This window comes from Manis pentadactyla, chromosome 8 (genome assembly GCF_030020395.1).
Source record: "Manis pentadactyla isolate mManPen7 chromosome 8, mManPen7.hap1, whole genome shotgun sequence".
NCBI classification, from domain to species: domain Eukaryota; kingdom Metazoa; phylum Chordata; class Mammalia; order Pholidota; family Manidae; genus Manis; species Manis pentadactyla.
In genome coordinates this window covers 136,537,385-136,563,731 of record NC_080026.1, presented here as the reverse complement: position 1 = coordinate 136,563,731, position 26,347 = coordinate 136,537,385, and the positions used below count along the sequence as shown (strand labels likewise).

The following is a 26,347-nucleotide window of genomic DNA, read 5'->3' as shown; positions in this document are numbered from 1 at the left end:
ATGCCTCCTGAAGTCCAGCTGAGAGCTGGGGACTGCCCACTGGCCACTGTGCCCACTGTGCCCACTGTTTCTATGCCAGGTCTGAGCTAAATTTTAGGAATCCTAAAATTAATTGTCTCAATAAATCAATGCTTCCCTCTGAATGGCTGTCTTGTCTAAAAGGGCGTAAGGCACAGGAAAGAAATTAAAAGAGAAGAAAGAGACGCAGGCTGGAAGTCAAAGTAAAGATTTATCCTTGCATCCGAAGGGTTGAGATCTTGCAATTTGCATATACAAAGAATTCAGCAACATTCACTGGCATTATAATCAGAGCAAGATCAAATTATGAATGTAATAAAAGGAATATGACAGTTGGAACTGGAATACATATATATATATAAAGATTGCACATAAACTGAATGAAACTTAGTTAAACCAAAGTATAAGTAATCATACATCTTAAAAAACAACATGGGCATTTCTCTGAACGCTGAAACACAGGTGAGAGGCTCATTTTAAAAAGTTTTTAAAAACACATAAAAATACCTTTTAAAACACTGGTTTTCATTCTTCATTCGTGTAGCACGTGGAGAGAAACAGTACAGAGAGTCACACAGTGACTGATAAAGCATGTCGATCAGAGTGGTAGGCTTCTAATCGCTATTTGGCATTTGATGCAATGGCATGCAACACAGAAAGCCACAAAAGGAACGAGGGCCTTGGCGCATGGCTGTCTTGTTATGTACAGGGGACTTTCTTTGACTGAAGAGGAAGAAGAGACCAACTTTCCAGGTTGCACAGACTGATAGATCATAAGTTCTCGAGTGCCACTGAGCCTACTTAAACTAGGGTGGGCCTTGCAAAGTTCACGAGGCTGCAATTATTGGGCCTCCAGAAAGGCAAACACTGGTCTCAACTGGGAAGAGGGGTCCTGTGTCCAAGGGACAGTGGCTTCTTGTTTCCAGAATGGGAAGGGCCTGCTGGGTACCAGGACACATGCAGTGGACGCTCAGAAGAACACACAGATAGGGCACTCTCCCAAGGGCTTCCTGAGAAGGGACACCTTCATCTTGATGCAAGAGATCCAGTTAGAGCACTAAAGGGCCTGGAGGATTCTGATTAAAACTCCTGAATTTGGACCTCAACTCTGACTTTGAACCCTCAAATAAATGACTAGTCGCTTTCATCACAACCAGCCAGCTCTGTGTCTAGGGCTCCAGGTTGAGTGAAAGCTTGGCCCTCTCTCTTCCCCTTTAGTCAAAGGAAGGCTTGGGCTTGGGATCTTAACAATGAAAGCAAATGGGACCAACTGGTGTACCTCACAAAGCTCCCTCCATTTTCCTCTTGGGGCCAAATGCACACTCATTGCACCAACAAGGAGAGGGAGGCGCTCAGCAGCAGTGTAGCCCGGATGCAGCCATCACAACACTGTGCTTCTGTCCCTCCAGCTGGACACCTCCTCTCGCCCCTGACTGGGGCTCAGAGTGGCGGCAGAGGCTTGCTTACCCATGAGCCTGTCATTAGAACATCACAACCCCTAGGGTTGATGTGGGTGCGCTACAAGTGAACCTAGGATAAACAGTGCAATAGGAGGGCACACCCAGTCATCAGTGGACATGTCAAATAAGGCCTTTATATTTCTTTAGAAAGCAAAAAATGTACCAAAAATGCACGCTAAATGCTTTTAGTAAGTTAAACTGATGTCTTCTGTTCTACATTGTGCTCATCTGCTAAGTACCTAACTGCCATAGAAAGATCACTGCCTGCCAGTGAATCAAACTTTCCTACTTTCATCCCGCCCCGTGTTTTTGCCCACGAGCCAACCCTGCCTGGTAGTGGGACGGTTCTTATCCAGTGTCAAAGGTCTCAGTAGTATTTCCATTAAAAAATAAGTTAGCCTTTAGCTTAAGGATTTCTCTTTTTCTCTTATTAAATATTGAGGAGTGTGACTTTAAAAAAACTGTATAAATCTAGATTTTAAGGTTTCTTTTCTTACAAACAATCTGGACTTTTTTACAAGAGATTTTTAAATATTAAAATGCTTCTCAGAAAGTTCATAGCATAACTGCTTGTGACTGTCCTTCCTAAGTGTGTGCTCCTGGCTTCTGTGCGTCACATGTTCGGCTTTATCCACACGTTTGGAATGGGTCGTGCTTTAGGGTAAACCTCTAGGCACAGCTCAAGACCAGCAGGGCAGCTGAGAAAGAATTGGAGGGAGGGCAAGAAGTGCAGAGGATTATCTGAGTCGAACATGCAGACATCAAGTGGTGCTGTGGGTGCGCAGCTCTGACTGCTGGTCTTGCTGTACCCACGGCAAGGGCCACCAGGACGCTGGCATTACGTATCCCCTCCTCTAACCAGGGCTGCTCACACAGCCCTGAATAAATGCAGGGTTAAGTATCACCATTTCGGCGCCTACTCTACTGTGTTCTAGACCTGGATTCTCATTGTAAAGTCTTTGATCATTAAAATGTTAAGATAAACCACTTGGGTTGAGCTGAGAACTTTACAAAATTCCCTGTTTACATTGTATCTTGATGAGCAGTTTGGCTCCAAAAAATGCCACTGCTCAGGACTGTGAAAACACTGTGAGGAAAGTGAATTTTCAATTGATTCTTGAGTCCTCGACTACTTTCTCTACAAAGGACTTTGTGTTTAGTATCTTGCATAAGCACACTTGGTATACTAAGATTTAACATTTAGAGATGCTGAATGTGTGAAATTAAATGATATGAATCTAATGAAAAATTAAAATATTTACTGATATTAGCAGAAATATATTTTTATGGGATATTATTTGACCTTACTATTATTATTCCAGTTTTTAAAAGGGTATTTAAGATCGAATAACTTTATAGCAGGTGGCCTTTAAAGCATAATGAAATATATACAACGAAATTAGGAAGGATATTAATGTCAACTATGAAATAAATTAACATGGTTTTTATAAAATATACTGACCATTAAATTAAAAAATATTTTAAGGCAGGAACTTTCATTTGAAATTAGCATAATCAGAAAATATATCAATAAAATCTTGTACCACTTTGTAGCAGAATTCATACTGTTCCTGAAAAAGAAAAACAAAAATACATTAAAATGACATTTTTAAAGAAATGATTAATTAGGAGGAACATTTAAAAAGAAGACAGAAAAGTCTGACTAGTTATTAAAATACTGTATGCCCTTGTACACATCAGTTTTTATTGCATAATTTAGTTTTCAGGCACATGAACATTTCCAAATAAACCTGTTTTTCCTACATAGAAAACATAAATGTCTAGTTTCAACTTAGCAAATTTTAGAACACTCTAAGAGGTTTTATTTTTCATATTTAAACAACTATTTTTGAACTGAAAAAAAAAATCCAGAAAACAACTATTTTTGAACTGAAAAAAAAATATTGAGTACTTAACATCAGATAAACTTCATAACATAACAAAGAATTCATGAAAGTTTAAGAAGATGAAAATCTAGATTTTTTAAGCCTAAATTTGCTCTATAAAGAGCTATTGTTTTATATGAATTTACTAGAATTCAGAAGAATAATGCTTTATTTAGATCTGCATAAGGTATTTACTATATTAAAATACTTTGGCACATCGTTGGACTCTTGTCTCCCTAGCAGCTCCTGAAGGTGGTTAAGTTTTGAGCCAGGTAGGTGGGTGATTGGGAACCAGTCATGTGTGCATAATGGCCAACAGGCAAGGGAGGGACCCAAGCTTGGAGGAGCGACAGACAGCAGCTCACCTGCCTCTCAGGTAAAAGGGTCCAGTTATGAGGAGTCCCTGGGAATGTGCTGGCCCAGTGGGTCACTGGGGGTGAGGGGTTGGGAAGCCAAGAGGCCAAGTGCAACCTTCCCACCTCTTTCCTAACACGGTGAGTTCAGCCTCTTCTCTAAACACAGGTCAAACAAAAGTCTGAAGGCTTTTCTGTTGAATGCTGCCCAGCCTCAGCCTGCCGGGCCCTTCTGGAGCCTCGGGCCGCACAGCATGGGATGGAGCTTGGCTTCCAGGCACTGGCCCTGGGGTCACAGGGAACTTAGTAGAGAGCCAAGAATGCACTTAGCAAGGACTCCTTGCTCCTGAGATTCCCACCTGATCACCCGGCCCACGGAGGAAAATAAAAGTGAATTTTGGGAGGGAAATTGTAATAAATATATAGGCTCTATTTAAAGAGGCAAGCCTTTTCATGACACTTTCATAAAGTGTAATGTGTGCAAACTGGCTTTTGACTTGACTTCTGCAAGTTCTTTATTCGAAAGCTAGCTCAGCCAAATATCCAAGCTGGCTCTGACCTGGGGGAGAAATCAAGTCACTAGTTATGCTCTGTTTTACAGCAAACACTGGGGCAACCTGCTAACCATGCATGTTGTGTCTGAGTACAAACCACTGGTGGCCAGTGATCAATGAAGCGTATTTGGGCAGTTTATTGGGATGACATAGGCAATCCCTCAGGTCACAGGTGGACACTTCTGATCAACGTACGAGACTCCTAGAAAACAAATGCACTCTCGGCCTTGGAGGGCCGGTTCCACTGACCCGGGAGCTCCCGAGTCTTCCCTGAGTGTTCAGCAGTTAGAGTTGGTTTGGGAGCCAGCACAGCCATCTGCAGGGCAAGGAAGCTTGCCTATCGGTAACATCTCTTTAACCAGCTATGCTTTTGCACACCATGTTCCTTCCCAAAATATTCCTGCCAAATGTTAGGTCTGACCATGTCACACAGCAGTCAAGCCATCTGATGCTGAAGTCAGACAGCTGGGTTTGAATCTCGTTCTGCCACTTAAATCTTGGGCAGGTGATGTAACCGCCCCATGGGGGGATAAGGGAAGAACATTCCTTGTGAAGAGAGCAGATGCTGATATGGTGAAGATGAAATAAGGCTTCTGATCCCATTGCATCTGGAAACAGGCAGCTGTTATGATTAAATGATTCATTTACTTTTCATTTAATCAATTCACCACTTATTCCAGAGCACTTACAACGTGCTGGGCATTCGGCTAGACACTGAACTTTCAAGGTCAGGTTACAAATGCTCTGTCTAACTGTCACAGGGTCAGAGAGCACAGACTCAAGCCGGAAGACACTGTGGGCAGCTTCCCAGGAAGCTGGCACAGAGAGAAGCTGTTAGAAAGAGCAGAGCTGAGGCAGGAAGCGCTTGGCCAGAGCAGGCGAATTTGTGAGAGCTGGGAGTCCCTAAGAAAGCAAGGAAGTTTGTATGCTGAGCCAGACAAGAGACGCTCTTGGCTGCAGCAGCTGGGTGCCTCCCCAGGCCAGGCCTCTTGGGGCTCCTGAACAGCTCAGAGCAAAGCACACAGCACCTCTTAAGGCACATGCCACCACCCACTGTCCACAGATAAGGAGCTGAGGTCCAGAAAATGGAAGGAGCCTGTCCAGGTTCAGAGCCACAAGGGGTCCAGCGTGGAGATGGGACAACAGCCCAAAGTTCATGCATCACAGGGACCACGCAGCTTAACCTTCATGCTTAACCACTGCTCACACCAGACTAAGACTGTTTGCTCCACCTGGGGAGGCCTGGCGTAGACTTCAGGACCAGGGATAAACAGCAACAGGCTGGCATGTAATTAAAAATGGAATTTCTTTTTGAGGGGGGTTACTCTTTTCATTACTTATTATTATTATTTTGATCTAGAAACTTCGTGGAGGGCTCTGCCTCTCTTTCTCCCATATCCAAAGTCCTTCTGGCTGGCAGTGCCCCTAGGAGGTATGGGATGTCCGGAGGAGGGCACAGCCTTTAGCAGGCATTAATGGACCAAGCCAACACTAAGGACCCTGTGCAGCAGGACCAGGGGGTTGATGGAGACCTGAACGTCATTTTCCCCCACTCTCTGGATTTCCATCAGTCACACCAAGGGGAGCATGTGGGGTGAGGGTGTGGGGAGCAGCAGAAACCCCATTTCCTTCCAGCCTGGGAGCTCTCAAACCCGTATTCACTTTGGGACCACATGGGGGGCATTAAATATACTGATGCACAGGTCCCACCCACAGAACATTCTGCTTAATAGGTTTGAGGGCCGCTTGAGCAACTGGAAGAATATGAATGCTGTTCAGGCGAGCCCAGTGCTGGGCCGGGTGAGAACCACTCTCTGCCAGCCTGGGTGCGGAAGGCCACCCGCCCTGCTCAGGCGGTTCTCTGGTTTCCCCTGTGGCAGAGCCGTGTGGAGGGATCCTCCTTCCACCTTCTATGGCTGCTTGGGTCAGGATGGTGTTAGCATGGACAATAAGCAATCAAGGCAGGAAGGCTAAAATAGGAAGGCTCGGGGAAAATGACGTGTTAAAACAGCCTTTAAAACTGCACCTGCTGCTGTAGAACAATTACCAAGTTTGACAAGGCAGCACCTCTTCTGCAAACCAGAAAGTGTGCATTCTCACCATGGTATGAATGAGAACATATGGGCAACTGCGCATTACGTGGGTTCCTTAAGTCCCCTGAACAGAATCTTGCGGTTGAATGAGACCCAGCCAAGGAAAACAGTCCAGAGGGAATGGTGTGAGGAAGAAAATTCCAAGTGCCAGGACTGCGAACGTCAGCACTGCCTTTGAGCTTCCTAACTGAAAGTTTCCTCATGGTCACCAGAATCTGGTAGAACTGTTCACACTGACACACAAGTTGGGATCACCCGTGGCCCTGGCCAAGAGGTCTTACAATCTAAAGTCCTGGGTAAGCCCCTCCTCCGTGTCCCGCCCAAGGGCAGTCCCCGGCCAGACTCCAGAAAGGAAGGAGTCTGCAAAGCTTTACTGTGAAAAATTCCTGCTAGCTCTTTTCTGTAGGAGCCTCACCATCCTCCCTCCCCTTGTACTTGAGCTCCTTTAATGAAACTGCTTCAAATCCGACATAAGACAGTTCTCAGCCCTTCTGGAAACACCTTTAGCTTTCAGCTTCTTACCAGGGTTTGCACCATGTGTGGCCTCTGAAGTCGCAAACTCTTCACAGCTTGGAAGACATCTAAGAGGCCTTCAGCTTTTACTCGCTCCAGAATATTGCTGAGCGCTATGAATGTCCCAGTCCGCCCAGCCCCGGCGCTGTGGAGAAAACGCACTTGATGCAGACAACCAGACTTGCCCACAAGCATGAGAAACCACCTTCACCAGTCCTGCACCTCTGCACTCAGGCGGTGTCCACTGGAAATGATCAGAGTCTGGGCTTTTAATCATGATATATAAGGAGCTTAGCTTTGAGCAAGAGTCAGCAAACATAAAATTCCTAAAACACCTGCCTAATTACAGCCAACAGATATCTCATGTGTTGATCAAGACCAGTTACAAGTTTTTAAGTAAGTGTAACCATTTTCCTTCTTCTCTGTGTAGACCGCTGGTTCTCATAGAGCGTGGTCTGCAGACCCACAGTATAAGCAAGGCCTGGGAACTTGCTAGAACTTCAAGCCCTCCTGGTTCAGGTCTAGGGAGAGGTAATCCTGGCCCAGACCCTCCTTAGGGTGTCAGGTACCACCTTCTCAGAGGTGGTTGGTAAGGTGGTATTTATGGGATCTCGGACAGAAGGCGTTCACTGCCAGGAAGGGTCAGATAACAGACGCTTCCCAGTAATGAAGATCTGTGGCTACTCCATGTAGGATGACCGTTTCAAACTCCACAAAGAGCAGAGACTGACCCTCTGTAGGAGGACCCAAGCCAGCAGGCCTAGAGAAGGTAGGCATGGCAGGAACCCCTGGAGAGCCCTCTGGAGATGCCCTCTTGTGGGCTGATTCTAAGGCCCCTGCCCCTCTGCAGTGATCTGCCCTCGTGGCAACTTATTCACTTTGTGTCCCTGGTGCCCTACGTGTGCTAAGCTCCTCTAGGTTTGTGGAGGCAGAACACGAAGGAACTCATTTCTAGTTTCTTCTAAATGACTTCTCCAGAGGCACCAGGAACTGAACACAGAGATGCAGGCTCCACCTACTGGCCAGGCTAGAACTGCACTCAGGCGGGCCCCAGGCAGAGGCCCAGGCTCAGGTGAGGCTCAGGCTCTCTCTGACCAGGGATGGGTGAGGTGGGGGCCAATGGCAGTCACAGGAAGTCACAGGTGTGGAACGGGAAATGGAAGTGCAGTTTTAGAAGCAAATTAGCACCACCCAACAACAAAACACCCCAAACTCTGGCTAGGAAGAGCTTTGCAATGGTGGCCAAGGTCCCTGCCAAAGGGGGGCCTGGTCAGTGCGGGACCTGGTGTAACAGACCCACCCGTGTGGCCACAGAAGAAGGGTAGGCTGGCACATCTTTAGGTTTGGTAGGATCCATCCCTCTGCCTCACAATGTTGCTTATCAAAGTCCTTGTGGTCAGAGCCCAGCCCTGTCCAGGTGTCCCCCTGGCAAGTCCCTCTGCCCTTGGGCCTGACTGGGAGCTGCGCTGAGAGGCTTCAGCAGAGCAGGCCTGCCAGCCTTCCATGAGCCAACCTGGCCTGAACACCACCCAGCAGCTCAAGAAAGTCCTCCTAACGTGAGCACATTCAGCACCTCTGACTCGGTTTCCCCTGCCAGGGAGGGGACAGGGTGCGGTGGGCACAGCTGCTGGAGCCAGGACAGTCTTTCAAAATGAAGACCAGCAATTGCCGTTCAGGAGCGGGTTTGTCCAGGCTCTGCTTGGTGGGGTTTTGGTGACTTAAGAAGCACATGGAAATCTTCATAGGAGTCATTTCCTGGCCCCTCTACCCAAAATGCATTCTGCACGTATAAGATGGCATTCGTACATTTATTTAAGTCAGGTGTGTATGTGTGCGAGAGTAAGGAGTACAGCCGAGGAGGGTGTTCGGTGCAGGGCCTGCCAGGCCACTCACCTGTGCTCACCAGCACTCTACGCTCACCCGCCGCTCACCTGCGCTCACCTGAGCTCACCTGCGCTCACCTGCAGTGCACGGCGATGGGGTGGTCGCCCGTCTGCTGCTGCTGCTTCTGCACGGCTGCAATGAGGTCGATCATGCCCTTGCCATCTGCCGGAGTCCCGACCTCGGGCCAGCCGTGGAAGTGGAACTGGCGCACCACACGGGTCTGCTCCTCCTGGCGGGCCGGGGGCTGCAGGAGGGAAGCGGGCCTCAGGGGGCCTGTCTCATGGCCCCCGCCTCAGGAACAGCCCAGGCCCCTGCCCCAGGGGGTCCCATGTGGCTGGCCTGAGGGTCACCTTGCAGTTGGTCACCCTAAAGCTCAGGCTGAGGCATTCCCTTCTGAGTGGGGAGCACATATCCAGGGGACATCCCCTGGCACCCCATTAGGCCCCACCAGACCCTGTGTGGGATCCTTGGCAGCTTTGCTTGAGAGAACAGGGCCAGCTCTTTCTTAAGAAGCCAGGACCCCACAGGCCCATCAAGGCTGCAGAAGAGCAGCGGTCTAGCAGCCCGGGGTTGTTCTGTGCTGGGCACGAAGTGGGGTTTCTGCCATGCTGACTCTCCTGAACTCAGAACCAAGTTCTAGGATGACCCAGAGCTCCCTTCCCCACCAGAGCACAGAGCTGGAGCAGAGCCAGGACCCAGTGTTGGGGGGGCCCTGTCAGGGGCTCTGAAGGGCCCCAGAGAGGCCACTGGGGCTTCACCCACACCCTTCATTCCTCCTGCCCTCAGCAATTGTGATTGTTTCCGAGTGGGGAGTAGGTGGCAGTGGGACCCCCTGTGTGGTCAGCCACTGTGGCCCCCAGCAAGGAGGCAGGTGGCCATATTCTATAGGACATCTACCCCTTGGCAATGTGGCTCTCTATCTGCCACACTGCCCCTTGATACCAACACAGAGCTCACAGCAAGGCTGAGGGCGCAGGACACACTGGTGCAGCGACAAGCACACCCTGAGGGTGGCTGCATGCATTCTCTCTACGAGAGTTTAAAGCATTGTGGAAGCAATACCTGATTGAAAGTGACCAGGAAGTCCCGTATACTGATGGCTTCAGAAAGGGTGTCACTCTTTATTTCGATCGTTATTTCTCCATGAGTCACTGAGCCCTCTGCTGGCCAATACTGGTAACATTTATCCTTGGGGGAAAATAAAAATTTAAGTCTCACAAATAGTTTGTTGTTAATAGTTATGACAATATGATGCAGAATTGCTCTCAAACCATTTAGCATATTTCCTGACCAGGAAAATCACATATGCATTTGAATATGAATGTCCATTCTGGGCATTGACCAAAGGGACAGAATAGAGTCTAGAAACAGACACCCATGTATTTGAAACTTTGATACTGGACAGGAGTGACATGATGGAAAGGAGAGATTATTCATAAATGGAGCTAGAAAAGTTCGTTTTCCACATGGGAAAAAGGACTGAACCCCTGACTCACACCCTTCCAGGGCTGATATGAATGGCCCACAACTTCCGGATTTGGACAGTGCACAATCGGTACTACCATACACGGTGGTCCTGAACCTTAATACAAATATACCCAGACAGGTTCAGACTTAAGGTAAAAAACAAAACTCTGAAGGCCTTAAAGGAAAAACATATCTTTTCTTTGGAGTACAGAAGGATTGACCAAACAAGACCCAAAAAGACCTAACCGGTCATGACACCGAAGACTGCAATGTCAGATTATATATAACACAGTTAACTTCACTTCATCAACAAACATCATCAAGAGAATGGACAACAGGCCATCAGCTGTGACAAGATATTTGCAATACGTAAAGCCAACAGAGGATAATATCAAGAATATAGAAAGAACTCCTCTAAATCAATAAAAGAAGGGCAAGCAACCCACTAGAAAAGCAGGTGAAAGGCATGAAAAGGCATCTTGCACAGAGGAAACACCCACACAAGATATGGTGTGCGACCTCGTCGGTATCAGAGCCGAAGCCAAAGACACAAAGAGGTGACATTTATACCTGTTCAACTACAAAAATGAGGATGCCTGACAATACTAGGGGTGCTGACACATGAATCTCTCATACATTGCTTGTGTCCACTTTGGAAACCACAGCCACTCTGGAAAGCAATTAGCAACTATCTTGCAAATTCAAACTTTCACACTTTCCGATGCAGCATCTTCTCTCTTCGGAACATGCTATTCCTTACGCAGCAGGAGACATGCCTGAGAATGTACCCACGAGCTCTGTTTGTCACATGACAAAATGGACTCAACCCAAATGCCCAAAGCAGGAGGAGGGATAAATAAATGGGTGCAGGATGTATAGTTTGTGTAGTGGAACATAATGAAATAATGATGAATAAACCACAGCTATAGGCATCAACATAAAAAAACACCAAAAGCAGAATTTTGAATGGAAAAAGGATCCCCCCAAAATACATACTGTAATGATACCCTTTATGTGAAGTTCAAAAGCAAATGAAACTGAACAACAGTTTCTTCAGGCATACATGTATATGATACAGAAAGATTTTTTAAAAAGCAAAGAACATATCCACTAAAAAAAAAAAGACAATAGTAAGTGATGGCAAAGATGTGGAGAAATCTGAACCCTTGTACATTGCTGATGGGAATGTAAAATGGGGCAGCCACCTTGGAAGGGCAACTGGCAATCCCTCAAAATGTTCAATAATATGACCTTGCAATGCGGAGTTGTGATGTGTCTCAGCAATTCCACCACTCCGTATCTGCCTGAGAGAAATGAAAACATACGCCCATGCAAAAACTTGAACATGTACGCTCATAACATTATTCACAATAGCCCAAGGGTGGATACAACTCAAGTGTCCACCAACTGATAAATGGTTAGGCAAATGGTGGTATATCCATGTAGTAGAATATTACTTGTCAGTGAAAGGGATGATGAACTTAGTCATGCTACGTCATGGTTGAACCTTGAGAACGTTACCCTAAATGAAAGAACTTGATCACAAGACATGTTGTATGATTCCAGTTATGTGAAACGTCCAGGAAAATCCACAGAGACAGAAAGAAGCTTAGTGATTGCAGGGGCCGCGTGGGGTGGGGTGGAGGAATGGGGGTGATTGTTAATGGGTATGGGGTTTCTTTTTGGGGTGATGGAAGTGATCTAGAATTAGTAGCGATGTTGCACAACTCTGTGAATATAATAAAAACAACTGAACTGTATCCTTTAAAAAGATGAACTGCATGACATGGGAATTTTTTCTCAATAAAGCTGTTTTTTAAAAGAAACAAAGAAGCCCAAACACAAATTCAGGGTACTGCCTATCTCTTGGGAGGCACCCAGATAGACGTATACATATTATTGGCAAAGTTCAGTTTTTCAGCGGGATGGGGCATTCATGAGTGTTTACTATGTCATTAAATAAATACAGTACAAAAAGGCCATGGATGGATCCCTGGGAAAAGGGAAACATGTAGCTCAATCAGTTCAACCAGGACAGTGACAGGCAGGTACACCTACCAACGCCTATGTCTTCATGTCTTGAAAACGTGAGTAAATGTCTTTTTGTTTAACAGGTTGGGATCAATGTTGTATTTGTGGCAAATACAAAACGGTGGAATTTCAAGGCAGATTAAGTAAAATGCAGCTGAAGAATAAAAGCCAGTGGGCAGTTACGGCTAACCCAAAAGGAAGGAAGGAAGAAAGGGAGAAATGGGACGGTTTTCCTTTCCAAACCCCCTCCCCGGTCCCCTGGGCTGGGCTGCACCAGCCAGCGAGGCGGGCATGTGCACCAGCCAGCGCAGCCACGCCAGGCCGCCGGCGCTTGGCGGGGAGCCCCTGACCTGCTCTCTCTCCCGGAGCTCCGTCAGCATCACGACCGCGTAGCACTTCCACTCCCAGACCATCCTCCAGAAGTCCTCCACCGTGTGCGCCAGGGGCCCCTGGGTGGCGATGAAGTAGTCCTTCTGCCGGTAGCCCTTCGAATGGGGAGCAGAGGGTAAGTCTGACCTCCTCGCATCCAAGTTCCTCTGCAGGACGTGGATGTTTAAGGCAGTGCTGGGCAGATGAGGGGAATGTTCTCTCGGCTTCCGCACCTGAGCCAGGCCCCAGCGGGCACACACACAGGCTCAGGCTCAGGCAAGCAGTCCAGGCGCCCACTTTATCTGAAAACTAGACCCCTCAGATCGGCCCCGGGGGACATCTCTGAGTGGGCATGACGCACCACCGCTTACTTGCAGCCACCGGAGGGAGCCCCTGGAGGCTTTGATTCTAACATGTTTCTGTGTGTTCAGCAAAGTTAGCATCATGGTGGTGCAAAGAGCCTGCGCATGCACTTAGAGGAAGTGGGTTCAAATACCGGTTCCTCCACATGGGCTCATGTGACCTTTGGCACAGTTTCCTCATCTGCAAAGGGAAGGTCCAACACAGACTTGGCCGCAATGTTCTTTCCTGCCTATTTTGCAACTAACTCTGCCGTGCATGAAGACAGCCAGTGACTGTGCGCTCTGAACCCAAAACTGCGTTCCCCCCTCCAGAAAGTGTTGCAGGAATCACAGGAGGGAAAGTGTATGGAAGCAGTGATGCATAATGAGTGTGTGATGGAGGTGTAGCAACATATTAATAGCAGAATGAACAAACAGCAAAACACCGAGCGTGTGTTTCTACCCTATATTTCCAAAGTTCATTATTCATTATTTTTAATGCAAGTAATTCTGCTAATAGCAGGGTTTGGATTTCTCAGGGCGTGTCAGTCCTTTCTGATTGTGAAAACGAGGTGATCTAGAGTCTGTGCGATTCCTGCTGAAGGAAGCACACCCCCTCGCAGAGCCCAGCCAGGCCCCTGTACTCACGTCTATGAAGGAGGCGTTGATGTAGTCGGTGTATTCTTGGCCCCTCTTCATGGGCAGGATGACACGGTTGAAGTCATCTGCAAAGCAGGGCACCCCTTGGTGAGCGGATTCCATCCTGCCTTCACCCCTTTAGGGAGCAGGTGCCATAAAGCGGTGCACACCTTAGTAAGCGGGTGCCACCCCATCTGCGCCCTGTAGTGAGTGGGTGCCACCCTGCCTTGGAAATGTTAGTTCATTGCTACAGGCTCCCCAAATACAAAATGTATTAATAAATATCACTAAGTAAAGTCAACCCCTCAGAAGGTTCACTTTATACAAGAGTTTAATTAAAGCGACTCTGGGGCAAGTTGTTGTGTTAGGAAAGCTCTAAAAATAATCCTGTTACCGTTTTTATTTGTCATGAGTTGAGATAGTTCATATCGAAATATAAACATTAAAAATAATGCACTTAAGGAGCAAAAACCCAGGGTAGGCAGCCTGGGAGCATCACTGCCACTAAGAACCCAGGGTCTGTGGCTGAGAAGGGTCCACAGCCCACATACGCTTGCTGCACACAGTGTGACCACTGGATCAAATTTATTTCTGATTGACAGACTTATGTCAGGAACTGTGAGCCCACCATGGAGAGTTCTGGAACGAGGCCCTCCCTGCCCTCCCTGCCCTCCACCTCTGGTCCCTGTGGAGTCCATGTGTTGGTCAGTTTCTGGGGTTGGTCCTTCTTGCCCTCTGGGTAAGCCCCTGAGTCCCCACCCTGCTGCTGCCCGTAGGCACCCACTTCTCTGAGGGCCTGCCAGACTGGGTGGCCCTCCCTCACCCAAGACCTGGGGACAGGCAGGGGTCCCATCCACCTGCACAAGGTCTCAGCTGAGTTCCCCTCAGGTCCTGTTGCACAGTCTGGCCAAGAACCCCCTCTGTGTAAAGGGGGTGCTGTGTCTCTGCCAGGCATGGGGGAGGATTGAATGAGATGTGGAATCAGGGCCCCAAATCATGCCTGGCACGTCTCTACCTGCAGGAAGTCTTCCCTCTCTCGCCTCCAAGCCCATGTTGTCCCAAGCTGTCTGCCTGACACTCACAGGATGGTCCGGGTCACACGTTGCTGCACAGGTGGGCATTCCCTACCCAACACTGGACACAGTCCCCAGGAGCTTAGCCCAGGCCCAGAGGGTGTCCCGCCCTCATCCCTGGTTCACAGAGGTGCATGGTCAATGAATGCTCAGCCACTGAAGGCACAGAGTGCCAGCCCTGGTCCCGCCCTGCCCGGAAGGTCTGAACTCCGAGGGCCGGGCTGCCTTACACGGGATGATCTGGATGACCCTGGCCTTCTTCATGTTCGCAGGCAAGTTGCCTGTCCGCATGTTCTCCTTCATGATCCGGACATTGGTCAGTTTCTGCGGGCAAGAGGACACCATCAGGCAGGCAAGTTCAAATGCTGACACTCCTGAGCAGAGCCCTCAACCTCACAGCAGTGCTGCTGTCAGGCGTGCCTGGTAAGGGCACACGCAGCTCCATCTCTGACCTTTCCCGATTCTTGGGAAATCAAAATACATGTAGGACGCACTCCCCCGCACGGGCTGTTGCTAGACCCCAAAAGCGCACTCGGTATTCTTCCTTTCAAGACAAGACAGGACAACTCCCCTGCTTTTTCTGGGTCTAGGGGTAAGTAGCTTCCTCTAAGTGGCCGCCCATCTTCATTAGAGGCAGCTGGTGCTTACCCTGAACTCCTCCTCCAGCCCGATCTTGTCGAAGGGGGTGCTGGTGCCGTGCAGCGTCTGCAGGTGCTTCTCCAGAGAGGACACGTCCAGCTCGGTGTCCCCGTAGAGGTAGTACTCCAGTAAGGCTTGGTAGATGAATGTGTACTGCATCTGCGGGAGACCCAGACGAGGCCCGGCTCCCTCGAGCGCGCCCAGCAGCCTCCGGCTGCGCAGGGCTCAGCAGCTCCCAGGGGCCCTTCTCTGTACCTCCCTTTGCCAAGGCAAGGAGGTGTGGGGACAAAAGTCCAATTACAGGCCATTTATAATGACCTTCATGGTCTTGAGTAAGGATAACAAAGCAGCTGGGACTTTATTATTATGGGGGACACTCTCCCCACCAGGCAGTGTCCCACACGTGCCATCAGGGGGTATGTCCTGGGGGAAACAGCCCGTGGGCTTGCTTTGTGAAGCTCACACCTGGAGAGTGGCTGGCTGGGGAAAGGCGTTACTCACATCTGTTTGAACCATCTGAGGGCGCTGACTGCGGATTCTTGACACAAACTCAAAGACGTCCACCTTCTGCTCTGCGTGCATCATGTCCATCACGGCGTCGATCACTATGAAGGTGCCTGTCCGGCCCACGCCCGCGCTTCGGGGGAAAGAAAGATGCCCCGTTGTAAGTCACACTGCCCCCCAAGTAAATGACAGGGCCCCAGAGCACACCTGCACACCAGGACAGAGGGACACGCCCCCAGTAAGGGGTGACTGACACCTCCCTTAAACGTCTTTCCTTGGTTAATAAACAGCGCATCTATGGTGAGGCCACCAGAGGGCGCCGCAGTCTCAGTAAAATGATCTCAAATTGTTCCCCTAATAACCAGAGAAACCCTGTTGGAGGCCAGTCGCAAAGAGCCGCTGTCGCCGCCGTGTGTGGCTGTACAGGGAGTCTCGCCTCTCTCACCAAATGCCTTCTTGTTATCACTGGTGTAACTGGATTTTTTTTTAAGTCAGGCTCAGTATGGCTCTTCCAGATTCTTAGGAAAGAAGCCTTGCAGGCCGGTCTGCTGGCCCTGGAGCCAAGCTCAGGTGGCACGGGAGGCACCAGCCCGCTCTCGGCATCCCGGCCCTCACCCTGGGCTGTAGGCAGCCAGCTGGTCCCTCGGGTCTCTGCGGAGCGGTCTCCTCCCCTGGAAGCTGCCCTAACTGCATTCCTGGCTTTGGGTTTCCTTCCCTCCACGTGCTCTGCATGGTGCCTGCCAGACATCATCCCCCACACCGTCCCCCACACCTGCTGTCTGGCTAGACCTCCACCAGACGTGCGGCCCGTGCGTATTGCTACCCCAGCCCCCAGGACTCCGAGGCACACAGACGCCCTCAGCAGGCGTCCACTGATGGCGCAAGTCCCTCGTGGCCCAAACTCATCAGTGCAGCATCTGCTAGGTCTGCCCGGGGCAGTTTCGAGGCTGTCGCCCGTTGGCTGACCTGGGCTTCCTCCCTTCACATCCTGCAGAATCAACTTTTAGAAAGCGAAGGTGATCTCTTCGACAAACAGGCTGGAAACGATGCTGTGAGCGGGCAGCACCCCCTCTATCCAGTGAGGCTTGAAATGGAGCTGGGACTGACAGTGAAGACACCCTTGGGGGGACTCCCGCTCTCATCCCTCGGGGAGAGCAGAGGAGACACGAGAGGCCCTCTGGGGAGTCTTGCTTCTTTACGAAGTCAGAGACAATCACCGGGTGCAGAAACAGGTAGAGACGGCCCACCCAGCAGGTATGGGGGGGCCACAGAGTAGCTGGCGGGAAAGCTGTGAGGGTCTGCCAGGTGCTGACAGGGCCTGGTGCCCGGCTAGGTGTGCGGGGGATCAGGAGACCACTTGGCAGCAGGGGAAGGGACCGCGTTGTTCCCCCAGGAAGAGCCCAAGGCTGGCGGGTGTCCTTCTGGCTCTGGCCTCTGGGTGCTGCTGCGGGGCGGGAGCTGTGAACAGACGCCCTTCCCTGTGGTTTTCACAGGGATCCTGAGGCAGAGAGTGTCATTCTTTTTAAGTGATTAAGAATCAAAAGTCGAGGATGCTTGTGCCGGGGGTGGGAGTCACGAAGCCAAAGCCCCAGGCCCTTGAGCGTGAGGAGGCCCCGTGTGAGGAGCCTGGGGGGCGAGGAGGTGGAGGCAGTGCCCCCCTGAGTCTCCATGAGGGTGACGGCTGCCTCCTGCGTGAACCGCTTCCCCAGCCTGGGTGGCTTTTGGCCGAACTCCTGTGGGAATTCCTGTTGCCATATAACCTGCTGCCAGGCAGCGCCCAGCACCGGCCATCTGCCCACAGGGGCCGGGGCATCTCTCGGGGTGGCTCAGCCCGGTGGGGAAGGACACACCCAGAGCAGAAGAGCTTGGGGGGCTGTTCGGGGAGCGACCCCTCCGTCCACGCTTTAAAACCCGGCGGCAAAACAGAACAGGAAGGAAAGAGGACGCCGGAGCTCAGCAGCAGGCCCGGGTGACCGCAGAGGCGTCTGTGCTCGGGGCTGTGCTGGGAGTCCCGGCATGGACGGGGTCAAGGGTGCAAAATAAGGAAAACGGCAGATGCACCTGCCTGGGGCCCTGGGGGCAGGAGGGGGCAAGCAGCGGTTTCTGACAGACCTGGAGGGATCGCGACAAAGCAGCACTGCCCAGAGCTGCCTGCGACAGGGAGCCTGAGTCAGGGGGAGCGGCAGCTGTGAGCGCTGGTGAAGCCGACAGGAGCTGGCATGTGTCCCCTGCCGGCGCTGCTCCAGCTGGGGGCAACTTGGGCTCTGCCCTAGCGATGCACTGCCAACCGGCATCCTGCCGCCTTGGCTATCATTTGCCCCAAATCTCTGATGGGTTCGCAGAAGTCCTGTGCAGGGACTCAGGCCAGGCTCGCTCCTGCGCCCCGGAGGGAGGGGCCCGCTCGTCAGGGTGTCACCTTAATCGGACACTGAGTCTAGCTGTTACAGACAGGCTCCTTCTGAGTATTTAGCATGGCATGTGGTGACACAGATACCCCGGCTCTGCCACACAGGCATTCAGCAGAGGCACCATGGAGACGGCTTCCATGAAGTCTGAACAAGAACGGGAGCTGCCAGCAAGACCCTGTGCCTGGAGCCATGGGGCTGCTGGTCCTCCATATCCATCTGCACAGCAGCTGCCGGGAGGGGCTGGCTGGGCGGGTGACAGGCATCTAGCAGACGTCACCTCACTCAATGCAGTCACTCCACTGTCCCCCAGCTCCCGAGGGGCCGACCCAGGATTTCACCCCGAGCCGGGATGCCAGGGGCTCCCTTTGACTCCCACCCATCCCTGCCTTGGCAAGGAGGCACACAGCAGAAGCCCCTGAGGAGATGTGTCTGGACCGAGCTGGGAGGCTGGCAACAGAACATTCTGTGTCTTTGTGCACAAGCAGCCCACTGACCGCAAGTCCCCAGCTCTGCAGGTGTGTGTCCCTGCCCCTGGACTCACACTGGCGCTCGGACATGAGCCGCAGAAGGGGGTGATGTGTGCCCTGTCCTGCAGTTCTGAGAGTCCAGAGCACACAGAAGCTCAGTGTGAACACAGCCAGAAGCCAGGGTGTGCAGAGGCAGAGGGGCACATGCTCTGGCAAAGGTGGGCCTTTCTGGAACCCGCTTTCCCACAAACTGAGGAATGACTGCAGCGGAGGCGCCTTATAGGTGTGCACTTCTTAGTGACGTGCAAGGCCCACCCCCAGACACGAGGCCCAGGCTCCTCCAAGATTGTCCTTCCCATTACAGATGAGAAACCCCGGCTGAGAGGTGACATAGCAGGCGGGGGCACAGCCGGGATGCAGACCCAGCTTCCAGCCTCTGGTCACCATTAGCTGTGCCCTGGGTGCCACCCCAGCCTCTCTAAGCCCTGTGCACTGTCGTATATAGATTTGGGGGGCTCCCTACAGAAGCATGGTTTCCATGTCCAGGATGTGGGGACCCTGGGGGTGGTGGAAGGGAGGTCAAGGGGACCCACCCAGAGCCCCACCACCACCATCAACCTGGGCCTCTTGGCTTTGTCTGCCCCAGGTATTGGGGCTGCTGCTCAGGTGCCCTGAAGACAGGGCTCTGCTGTCAGGGAACAGACGGAGTGTCTCAGGGATCCTCTCAGCTGCCATCTGGTGACCGTGGGCTGTGCCTCCACATCGCCCCACCCTCTGCGCACCCTGATATCCATCCACTGGTCATCTCCCCTTGGGCTGAGCAGTCCTGGGGGTGCCTGCCCCAGATGTACCTGCAGTGGACCACCACGGGCCCAGTGTGCGTGGCGTTGAACGTCTTCACCTTTTTCAGGAACTTCAGCATCCCGATGGGGGTGAAAGGCACTCCGAAGTCAGGCCAGCTGGTGAAGTGCAGCTGGGAGACAAGCCGCGGGGCTTTGCAGCCGTCCGGGAGCTGCTGCCGGGCAGGGGTACATGTGAGTGGGAGGCGGCCCACCCTCCCCCACCCATATCGCTTCTGATGGCACTTGCTTGGGCTCCACCACCATCTGGGAAAGGGGCCACTGTGAGTATGCGGGCGGGTAGGGGCTCATCACAGTGGCAGGGCACCCCAGGCCCACTGCTGCTCCAACCACGCAGGGCCACGGAGCAGAGCCAATGGGCACTGCCCCAAGGCCAGGCCAAGCAGGCCTGGGGCAGCCAGCACATCCCTAAAGGAGGCCCTAGGCCCACAGACCCACTGGTAAGCAGGTGGCCGCCTCCCAGTTTTCTTCAATGGTCCCACTTTATGCCTGTGGTCTTACATTATTACCAACAGCATCCCTTTCATGCCCAAAGTGTCTTAATTTGGGGGAAAAGATGATGAGGTTGGCCTACCCATAGGAGACTCCCCAGGCCCTCCCCAAAGCCTATCTCAGCTTTCATTCCCCAGAGCCCACGAGTTTGGTTCTCTGCTCCAGACCACAGGAGGTTACACGGTGCCTTAGGAGGCATGCGTGTGTGTGTGTGTGTGTGTGTACATGGGTATGTATGTGTGTATGTCTGGGAGGGAGGCAAGCAGGGAATAGTATGAATGATAAAGCTGATCTTCTTCCCTTTTTTGCTGCGGCTTCTAAGAACCTCAGACTCCAGTTCTGTGATCTATTTATGCCAATCACTATGTCTTTGCTTTCTGATAACATGACCTGTTTTTCCCACGGTTCTTCAATATCTCTTAAATCTCTGTTCCATCGGCCTTGTATACAAGCATCGTTAATGAAGGCAGCCTTAAATCCTTCGTGGGATGGTGGGGGTGTGGGACCAGCAGGAAAACAGTGTGAAAGGTAATCAAGCTATTGAATTTTGGAACTGTTAAAAAAAACAAATCCCATCTCACCATTCCAGTACATGAAATGACATTGTGCTACTGAGTGGGGACACCCCAGCCCTCATGCCCCTTCAAATGACTGAATTTTCCCACCCAGAATGGCCATCGGGAGCCAGGAGCATCCTGCAGTGTCTGAAGACTGGTGTGCACCTGTCCCTCACCCGCCTCTGTAGCCTCAGGTCCTCAGCCCATTAGCACCTGCCCCCTGTCCCCGCCTGGCCTGGCTCTTCCTCCTACTCAGCTCCCACTCAGCCAGCACAATGCTGGAGGCCAAAGCTTTTCATATTATAAGAGTGTATTGACTCAATGTTATCTTCTTTAGGACTGTCTTTCCAGAAAGTCAACAGCTTAAAATGCTTACTGACTGTATGCAGAACTTCCGGATGGTGTAGTCCACCAGGACCACGCAGTCCTCCACACACACCCGGATGTTTCCATAGGTCCAGCAGCCCTGGTCAGGCCAGTACTGATAGCACTTCTCCTACATGGAACAATTGGATAGAAACACTGGTGTGGGTGCACGCCACGCTTCACCGCCCTGTCCCCGCCATCGACAGGCCTCACACACACCAAGTTCGAGTCAAACAGTTGGCTAAGGTTGAACTTAATTTGCATGAGGCCATTCCACTGTTGCAGAGCAATGAGCCTGTGGCCAATTTAATGCTCCTCATTCTCTCCAGCGAGGGCAAGGCTGATGCGGGAATCTGCAGAGGGTGGGCACATGGCCACAGACAAGCCGTTTCCTTACCTTCCCTCTCTCCCAACTACAAGTGGCCCAAACACGGGGTCCCTGAGCCAGGGACAGGGCACCTCCAGTACTTAACTCGTAGCCAGTCCTCCATGAACATGGACTACCTGAATGCCTGGACCCTCCAAAGGTGGGAGACTCAACATACCAGATACGGCCTCTGGTAGCCAACATTTCTTCCCAACACCAGACAGTTTATTCTGGAAACTGCCCCCAAGTGGCACAGCTAATGGGTAAGTCATAAGGATTCATAATTTTACAAAGCAAAAGGCAGCCTGGTGCTTACCAGAAGCCAGCATTTGTCTATGACACCCATGGGACAACATCCCCCGCCTATGTTCACCCCTGGGCATCTCTGAAGCACCCCGAGGAGAATCAGGCACCCAGTGGTCCTGGTTTGGGTCTTAGCTTCCTGGCGACCCTCCAGATGCCCCCAAGACTCCCGCCTTGAAAGGCTGTCACTCAGACGCCCAAGGGGTGTTTCTAAGGCCCCACAGCGCTCAGCGTTTGGGTGTTTTTATGCCTTTGGCCTCCTTGTCTACCCAACGGATGCCACCCCTCCCTCGCCCCCCATCAGATCATGAGATGCCCGAGCAACTCCATTTCACAACATTCAGCCGGGATGCTGAAGCTGGGAGACCGCAACAGAGGGGTAGGCAACGAAGAAAAAGGGAACTCTATTGAGAAACGATTTCATTTCAAATGGTGAAGATCAAGATACAGAAGCAGGCCAGCTCTGAGTCACAGAAATGGAAAAATCCAGTAGGAGGCTTCGGAGAAAGATTAGAGAGAAAATGTCAAATAACATAGCAACAGAATGACTGTTGGGGAGAGTGGGCGTTCCCTAGCCTCGCTGCTTCTGCACTGGCCTAGCTGCACTTCGTGTTTATAAACATGGACCCCTGAAACCTGGTCCAGAGGGTGGCCGGTCCCAGGGGACCTGAGGCTCCCAGATCTGCCTCCTCATCTGGGGTCCAGCCACAGCACCTCTGCAGACCCTCCAGCACAGGAAGGGTTAACTGCCCCTGCTGGGAATCCCCTGCCTCCTCCTGTCACTCTTCCCAGTGACAGTGCAGGATTTATACGGTAAGAAGGGTGGTTCTCCGCAGCCTTGTACCAACTCCCTGGAAAATAAAACAACCCCCAACTTCCCCAACCGGAAACGGAGGCTGGAGGCTTTTTCTGTGCTTTTTGATGGGCATGGAACAAATTAGTGGTGGTGGCAGTGAGGGGCCCACTTCTCGGTCTGCCTGGGAGGGGGCCCCCACCTCACAACCCACTGAGTCCTCAGGCCTGCTCCCTCCCTCGCAAAGGCAAGCCCTTCCCTGAGTGTCAGCCACGCTTCCCAAGAGTCGATGGGGTGGGGGGCAGAGGGTGGAGACCAGTGCTGGGCCAGGACATGGCAGCCCTGGGCAGGGACTACCAGGACAGATTCCCCTGCCCATCTGGGCCTTCCTCACAGCCTGCTTGCCAACACCTTTGCTCTGGCACTAGTGCTAGAACATTCTAGAACATGCTACAACAGTCTCCCCTCCTCCAGCAAGTCTCCTTTCAGCCCCCAATTCTTCTTTCATTCTGAAGAGTGAGTCACTTCCCCAAATGAACACCCACGCTCAAGGTGGGGGGCCACTCCTACCTCTGGGCACTCCTCCTTTGAGCCCTATGGACATCAATCATGCTGTGTTCTGGATTATTCTATAGGGGTCTGTGACCCTTTAGCTAAAAAAATCAACGGCTCGAGGTGTGTGAATGCCTCTGCATGTCCCACCCTGGCTTCTCCCAGTGCCAGGCAGGCACAAGGCCTAGACCGGCTACACCCTGTCTGGCTGCTTGTCCCTCGCTGACCACCACTGTCCCTTTGCTCTCTGTTACTTTCTGTTTGCTCTCTGCTTGGCACCTGCCCCTCACAATGGAACATAAACGGTACAAAGCACAGCTTGCCTACAAGCCTGCTGGGCCAGGGCCTGTCCGTTTGCCAAATTTGGGAAGTGAATCCATTTAAATTTCTTCCACATAGAGGTGTCAGGTTCTTGTAATGCACACATATCCCCTTTAGAATTAGAAACAGCTAATTATGTATATTGGGATAAGTATACGATCAACAGTCCTTCAACAGACCTTGTTTTTCAAATCATTTCTCTCCTCTGGATAGTCAGCAGGAAATCATTTCACTTACAGTCTGAGCTCCCTCCATGTTACATACCCAACATCCTGAAACTCTGAATTCTAAAAACCATTGCTCCCACCATGGAATTAGAGCTGCCAGGCTGACCGGTCTGCTAAAAAAAGAACCTTGCATCATTTTTATATCATAGTCTAGAACATGGAGATACTTGGAACAGAGAGAATTTATTTCAAGATAAAAATGCCCTGAGCCATTGGTGGGTTTTTTTTCTTCTGCAGTCATAAGAAAGGAGTAAAAGAGGAAAAGGAAGTGGTAAACACACCCCCAGTGAAACGAGAGCAGCCAAAAGAAGAGTACTGGTGAGTCAGATGGCCGGGCTTACCTCTTTCCTTTCTTTCAGATTCGTCAACATGACGATGGTTGCAGACTTCTGCTCCCATATCATTCTCCAGAAGTCATTGACCGTTTCCTGTTTAGGGCCTGTATGTGGAGATGATTCCAAAGTCAGACAAGAGAGAGACCCAGGTCCTGTTACCCTGGCCTAACCCTTGCATTGCTGAATAACTGGGCCCAGTGGGGTGATTACATTCATGGCGATAAAGGGAATTCAGATGGGAGCCGCTCTCAGCTGCTGCCAAAGTGCTCTGTGGCCACGCACACATTTGTTAGAGCCTCAGAACACCAGAGCCCACTCCAGAGCCGCTGGCTCAGAGTGGAAGCGCGTATGTGTGTATGCAGGTGAGAGAAAGACAAAGACGGGGCCTGCAGGCTCACTCACTCACCCCCCATGCTAACCGCCTCCCCTTTGTCCACATCTCATCTCCCATCTCCCACGTAGCTAGTGATGATTCAGTGCTGTCCAGTGAGATGTGGGCCACAGTCCCGAGGAGGGGATCTGAATAAAAGACAAAGTGTCCCTAGAACAAATATAAAGTTCACTGCCCTTTGTTTCCATCCTGCCTCAATACAGACACAGTGGCTGGAACTACAGCAGCCATTTTGTGACCCTGAGGATGACAGTGACATGCTAAGGAGAGTGGAACAGGAAGACAAGAGATCTCTCTCCCTTGAGCTGCTGTCCTGGCTGTGGGCTGCCTTCCTAGGGATGTCTGCTTATAAGAGAGAAAAAGGCACTTCTATTTGTATCAGCTAATATTTGTCAGGTTTTTTGACATTTACAACTGGGCCTATTCCCGATATTCTCTGGGTGTATGTGTATGTTTGTCTCCTTGTTTCTCAGGGAATCTACATTTTTAATAAACTCCCATGTGATTTTCGTGTACATTGAATTCTGGGACCTATTGCCTAAGAGGGAGGAAGTTGGGCAAACCTAGTTTTAGCCCCACTGCTACCTAACACCACCACCCCGGTTCCTGGAGACGATGACCTCTGGGTGATAGGTGACCTGTGGGCTGAACATACTCAAGAACACAAAGTGGAGCATGTGCAAGGAAGGCCAAGGCTTTCATGGCTAAAGCGTCCTCATGGCTGTGGCCTTGACCTGAAAAGGTACTCACTCCCCTGCCCACCCAACCCCAAACCCAACAACCCCCCTTGGGGGCCACATGGGGGTCATCCAGCTGAGACAAATTCAAGGTTGTCTCATGCAAAGTTATCAGGCTGCAATGGTAACCACTGGCCTATTGGGTACCCAGTGTTTGAGTCATGCAGATGTGGAAATAGATCTGTGTGTGTGTGTGTGTGTCTGTCTACATGTAGACAACGTGTGGCTGCACTGCCAACATGTCTGTTACACCTATACTAGTATCTGATGGCTGTCCCCACGTGCTCCATATCTGTCTGCCCTGACCACAGAGGGGGAAGATGTGCTCAGAGGGCCCCATGCGTTTGCTCTTTCACAGCTCTGTTTGTAGGATGAGCTTCATCATCTCACAGTTTAGTGATTCTCAGCTTATGTACAGAATGAGCCGGGAAAACGTCCTGAAATGCAGATTTGGACAAAGCAGGTCTGGGGTGCGGCGTGAGCTCCAGCATTTCCGCCAGCTCCATGGAGATGCTGACGCGCCCGGTCAATGGAGCAACCACCTTGAGTGGCAAGGCTCTGTGAAGTTCGTGAATCTTTGCATTCCATGTACTCAGGGAAAGGTTAGATGGACTGTAGTCAGGCAAAGTAAATGCACAGGAAAAGCCGACGTAACCCTCATATGGCTGGCACAAGGTAAGAAAGCAAATTTTGGTCATTTTACCAAAATCATGTTCTGAATGTAACAATAAAAAGCTTACCTTGAGCTGCTATGAACTTATTCTTCTCTTTGTAACCCTAGAAAAATAAAATCAGAGTTATAATTTTGGGGAATTACCTTTGTTAAAGGACTTTTAGCTGTTGTTTGGAAATTAATACATATTCATTGTGAAAAATGTGGAAAACTCAGAAAAAAGTAAGAAGAAAAGTCACCAGTAACTTGACAAATAGCAACTGCTCTTTGTACATTCCCTCTAGTCATTTTTTTCCTGGGAATACCTCCCCAGCCACACACACAGTTACATACTTTCAATTGGTTATTATGTACAAATTCTTTCATATCATACTTGTATGATAATCTCATAATTTATATTAAATGATATAATTTTAAGGCTCAATTAAAGTGGATTCTTAATAACCCAGTGCATGTGGCTTTACCACAGGTTATTTAAGTGGTCCTTCCTGTTCCATTTTGTAATATAAATAATGAAGTAACAAATATCTTTTGCACTTATCTCTTTCTTGAGAATGAATCCCAGACACAGATGTTAATTCAAAAGGCGTGGGTGCTTCCATGGCCTCTGTGCTGTGGCCACACTTCCCAGAAGGTGGTGGCAATTTGAGAAGAAAGTGCCCACTGGTCATGCA

At 50.7% G+C, this 26,347-nt stretch overlaps 1 protein-coding gene across 5 annotated transcripts in view; it reads right to left on the bottom strand.

Annotated features, from left to right (window-relative positions):
* Positions 1-216: 216 nt before the first annotated feature.
* The window catches only part of PTPRE (protein tyrosine phosphatase receptor type E), a 148,788-nt gene continuing 122,657 nt past the window's right edge, over positions 217-26,347 (bottom strand). For 3 of the 5 annotated variants that reach the window (XM_036924055.2, XM_036924040.2, XM_036924080.2), the window contains 13 exons: positions 25,741-25,777; positions 23,879-23,976; positions 20,985-21,104; positions 19,551-19,714; positions 15,822-15,957; positions 15,330-15,479; positions 14,912-15,005; positions 13,618-13,694; positions 12,610-12,744; positions 9,824-9,949; positions 8,839-9,005; positions 6,887-7,022; positions 217-3,049 (listed from right to left, as the gene is read on the bottom strand). In XM_036924055.2, the coding sequence (XP_036779950.2) occupies positions 2,975-3,049; positions 6,887-7,022; positions 8,839-9,005; positions 9,824-9,949; positions 12,610-12,744; positions 13,618-13,694; positions 14,912-15,005; positions 15,330-15,479; positions 15,822-15,957; positions 19,551-19,714; positions 20,985-21,104; positions 23,879-23,976; positions 25,741-25,777 (1,515 nt within the window). In that variant the 3' untranslated portion in view covers positions 217-2,974. Of the gene's footprint in view, positions 3,050-6,885; positions 7,023-8,828; positions 9,006-9,823; positions 9,950-12,609; positions 12,745-13,617; positions 13,695-14,911; positions 15,006-15,329; positions 15,480-15,821; positions 15,958-19,550; positions 19,715-20,984; positions 21,105-23,878; positions 23,977-25,740; positions 25,778-26,347 lie in introns of those variants that run through there. The other 2 variants (XM_036924050.2, XM_036924071.2) reach the window with 2 other exon arrangements.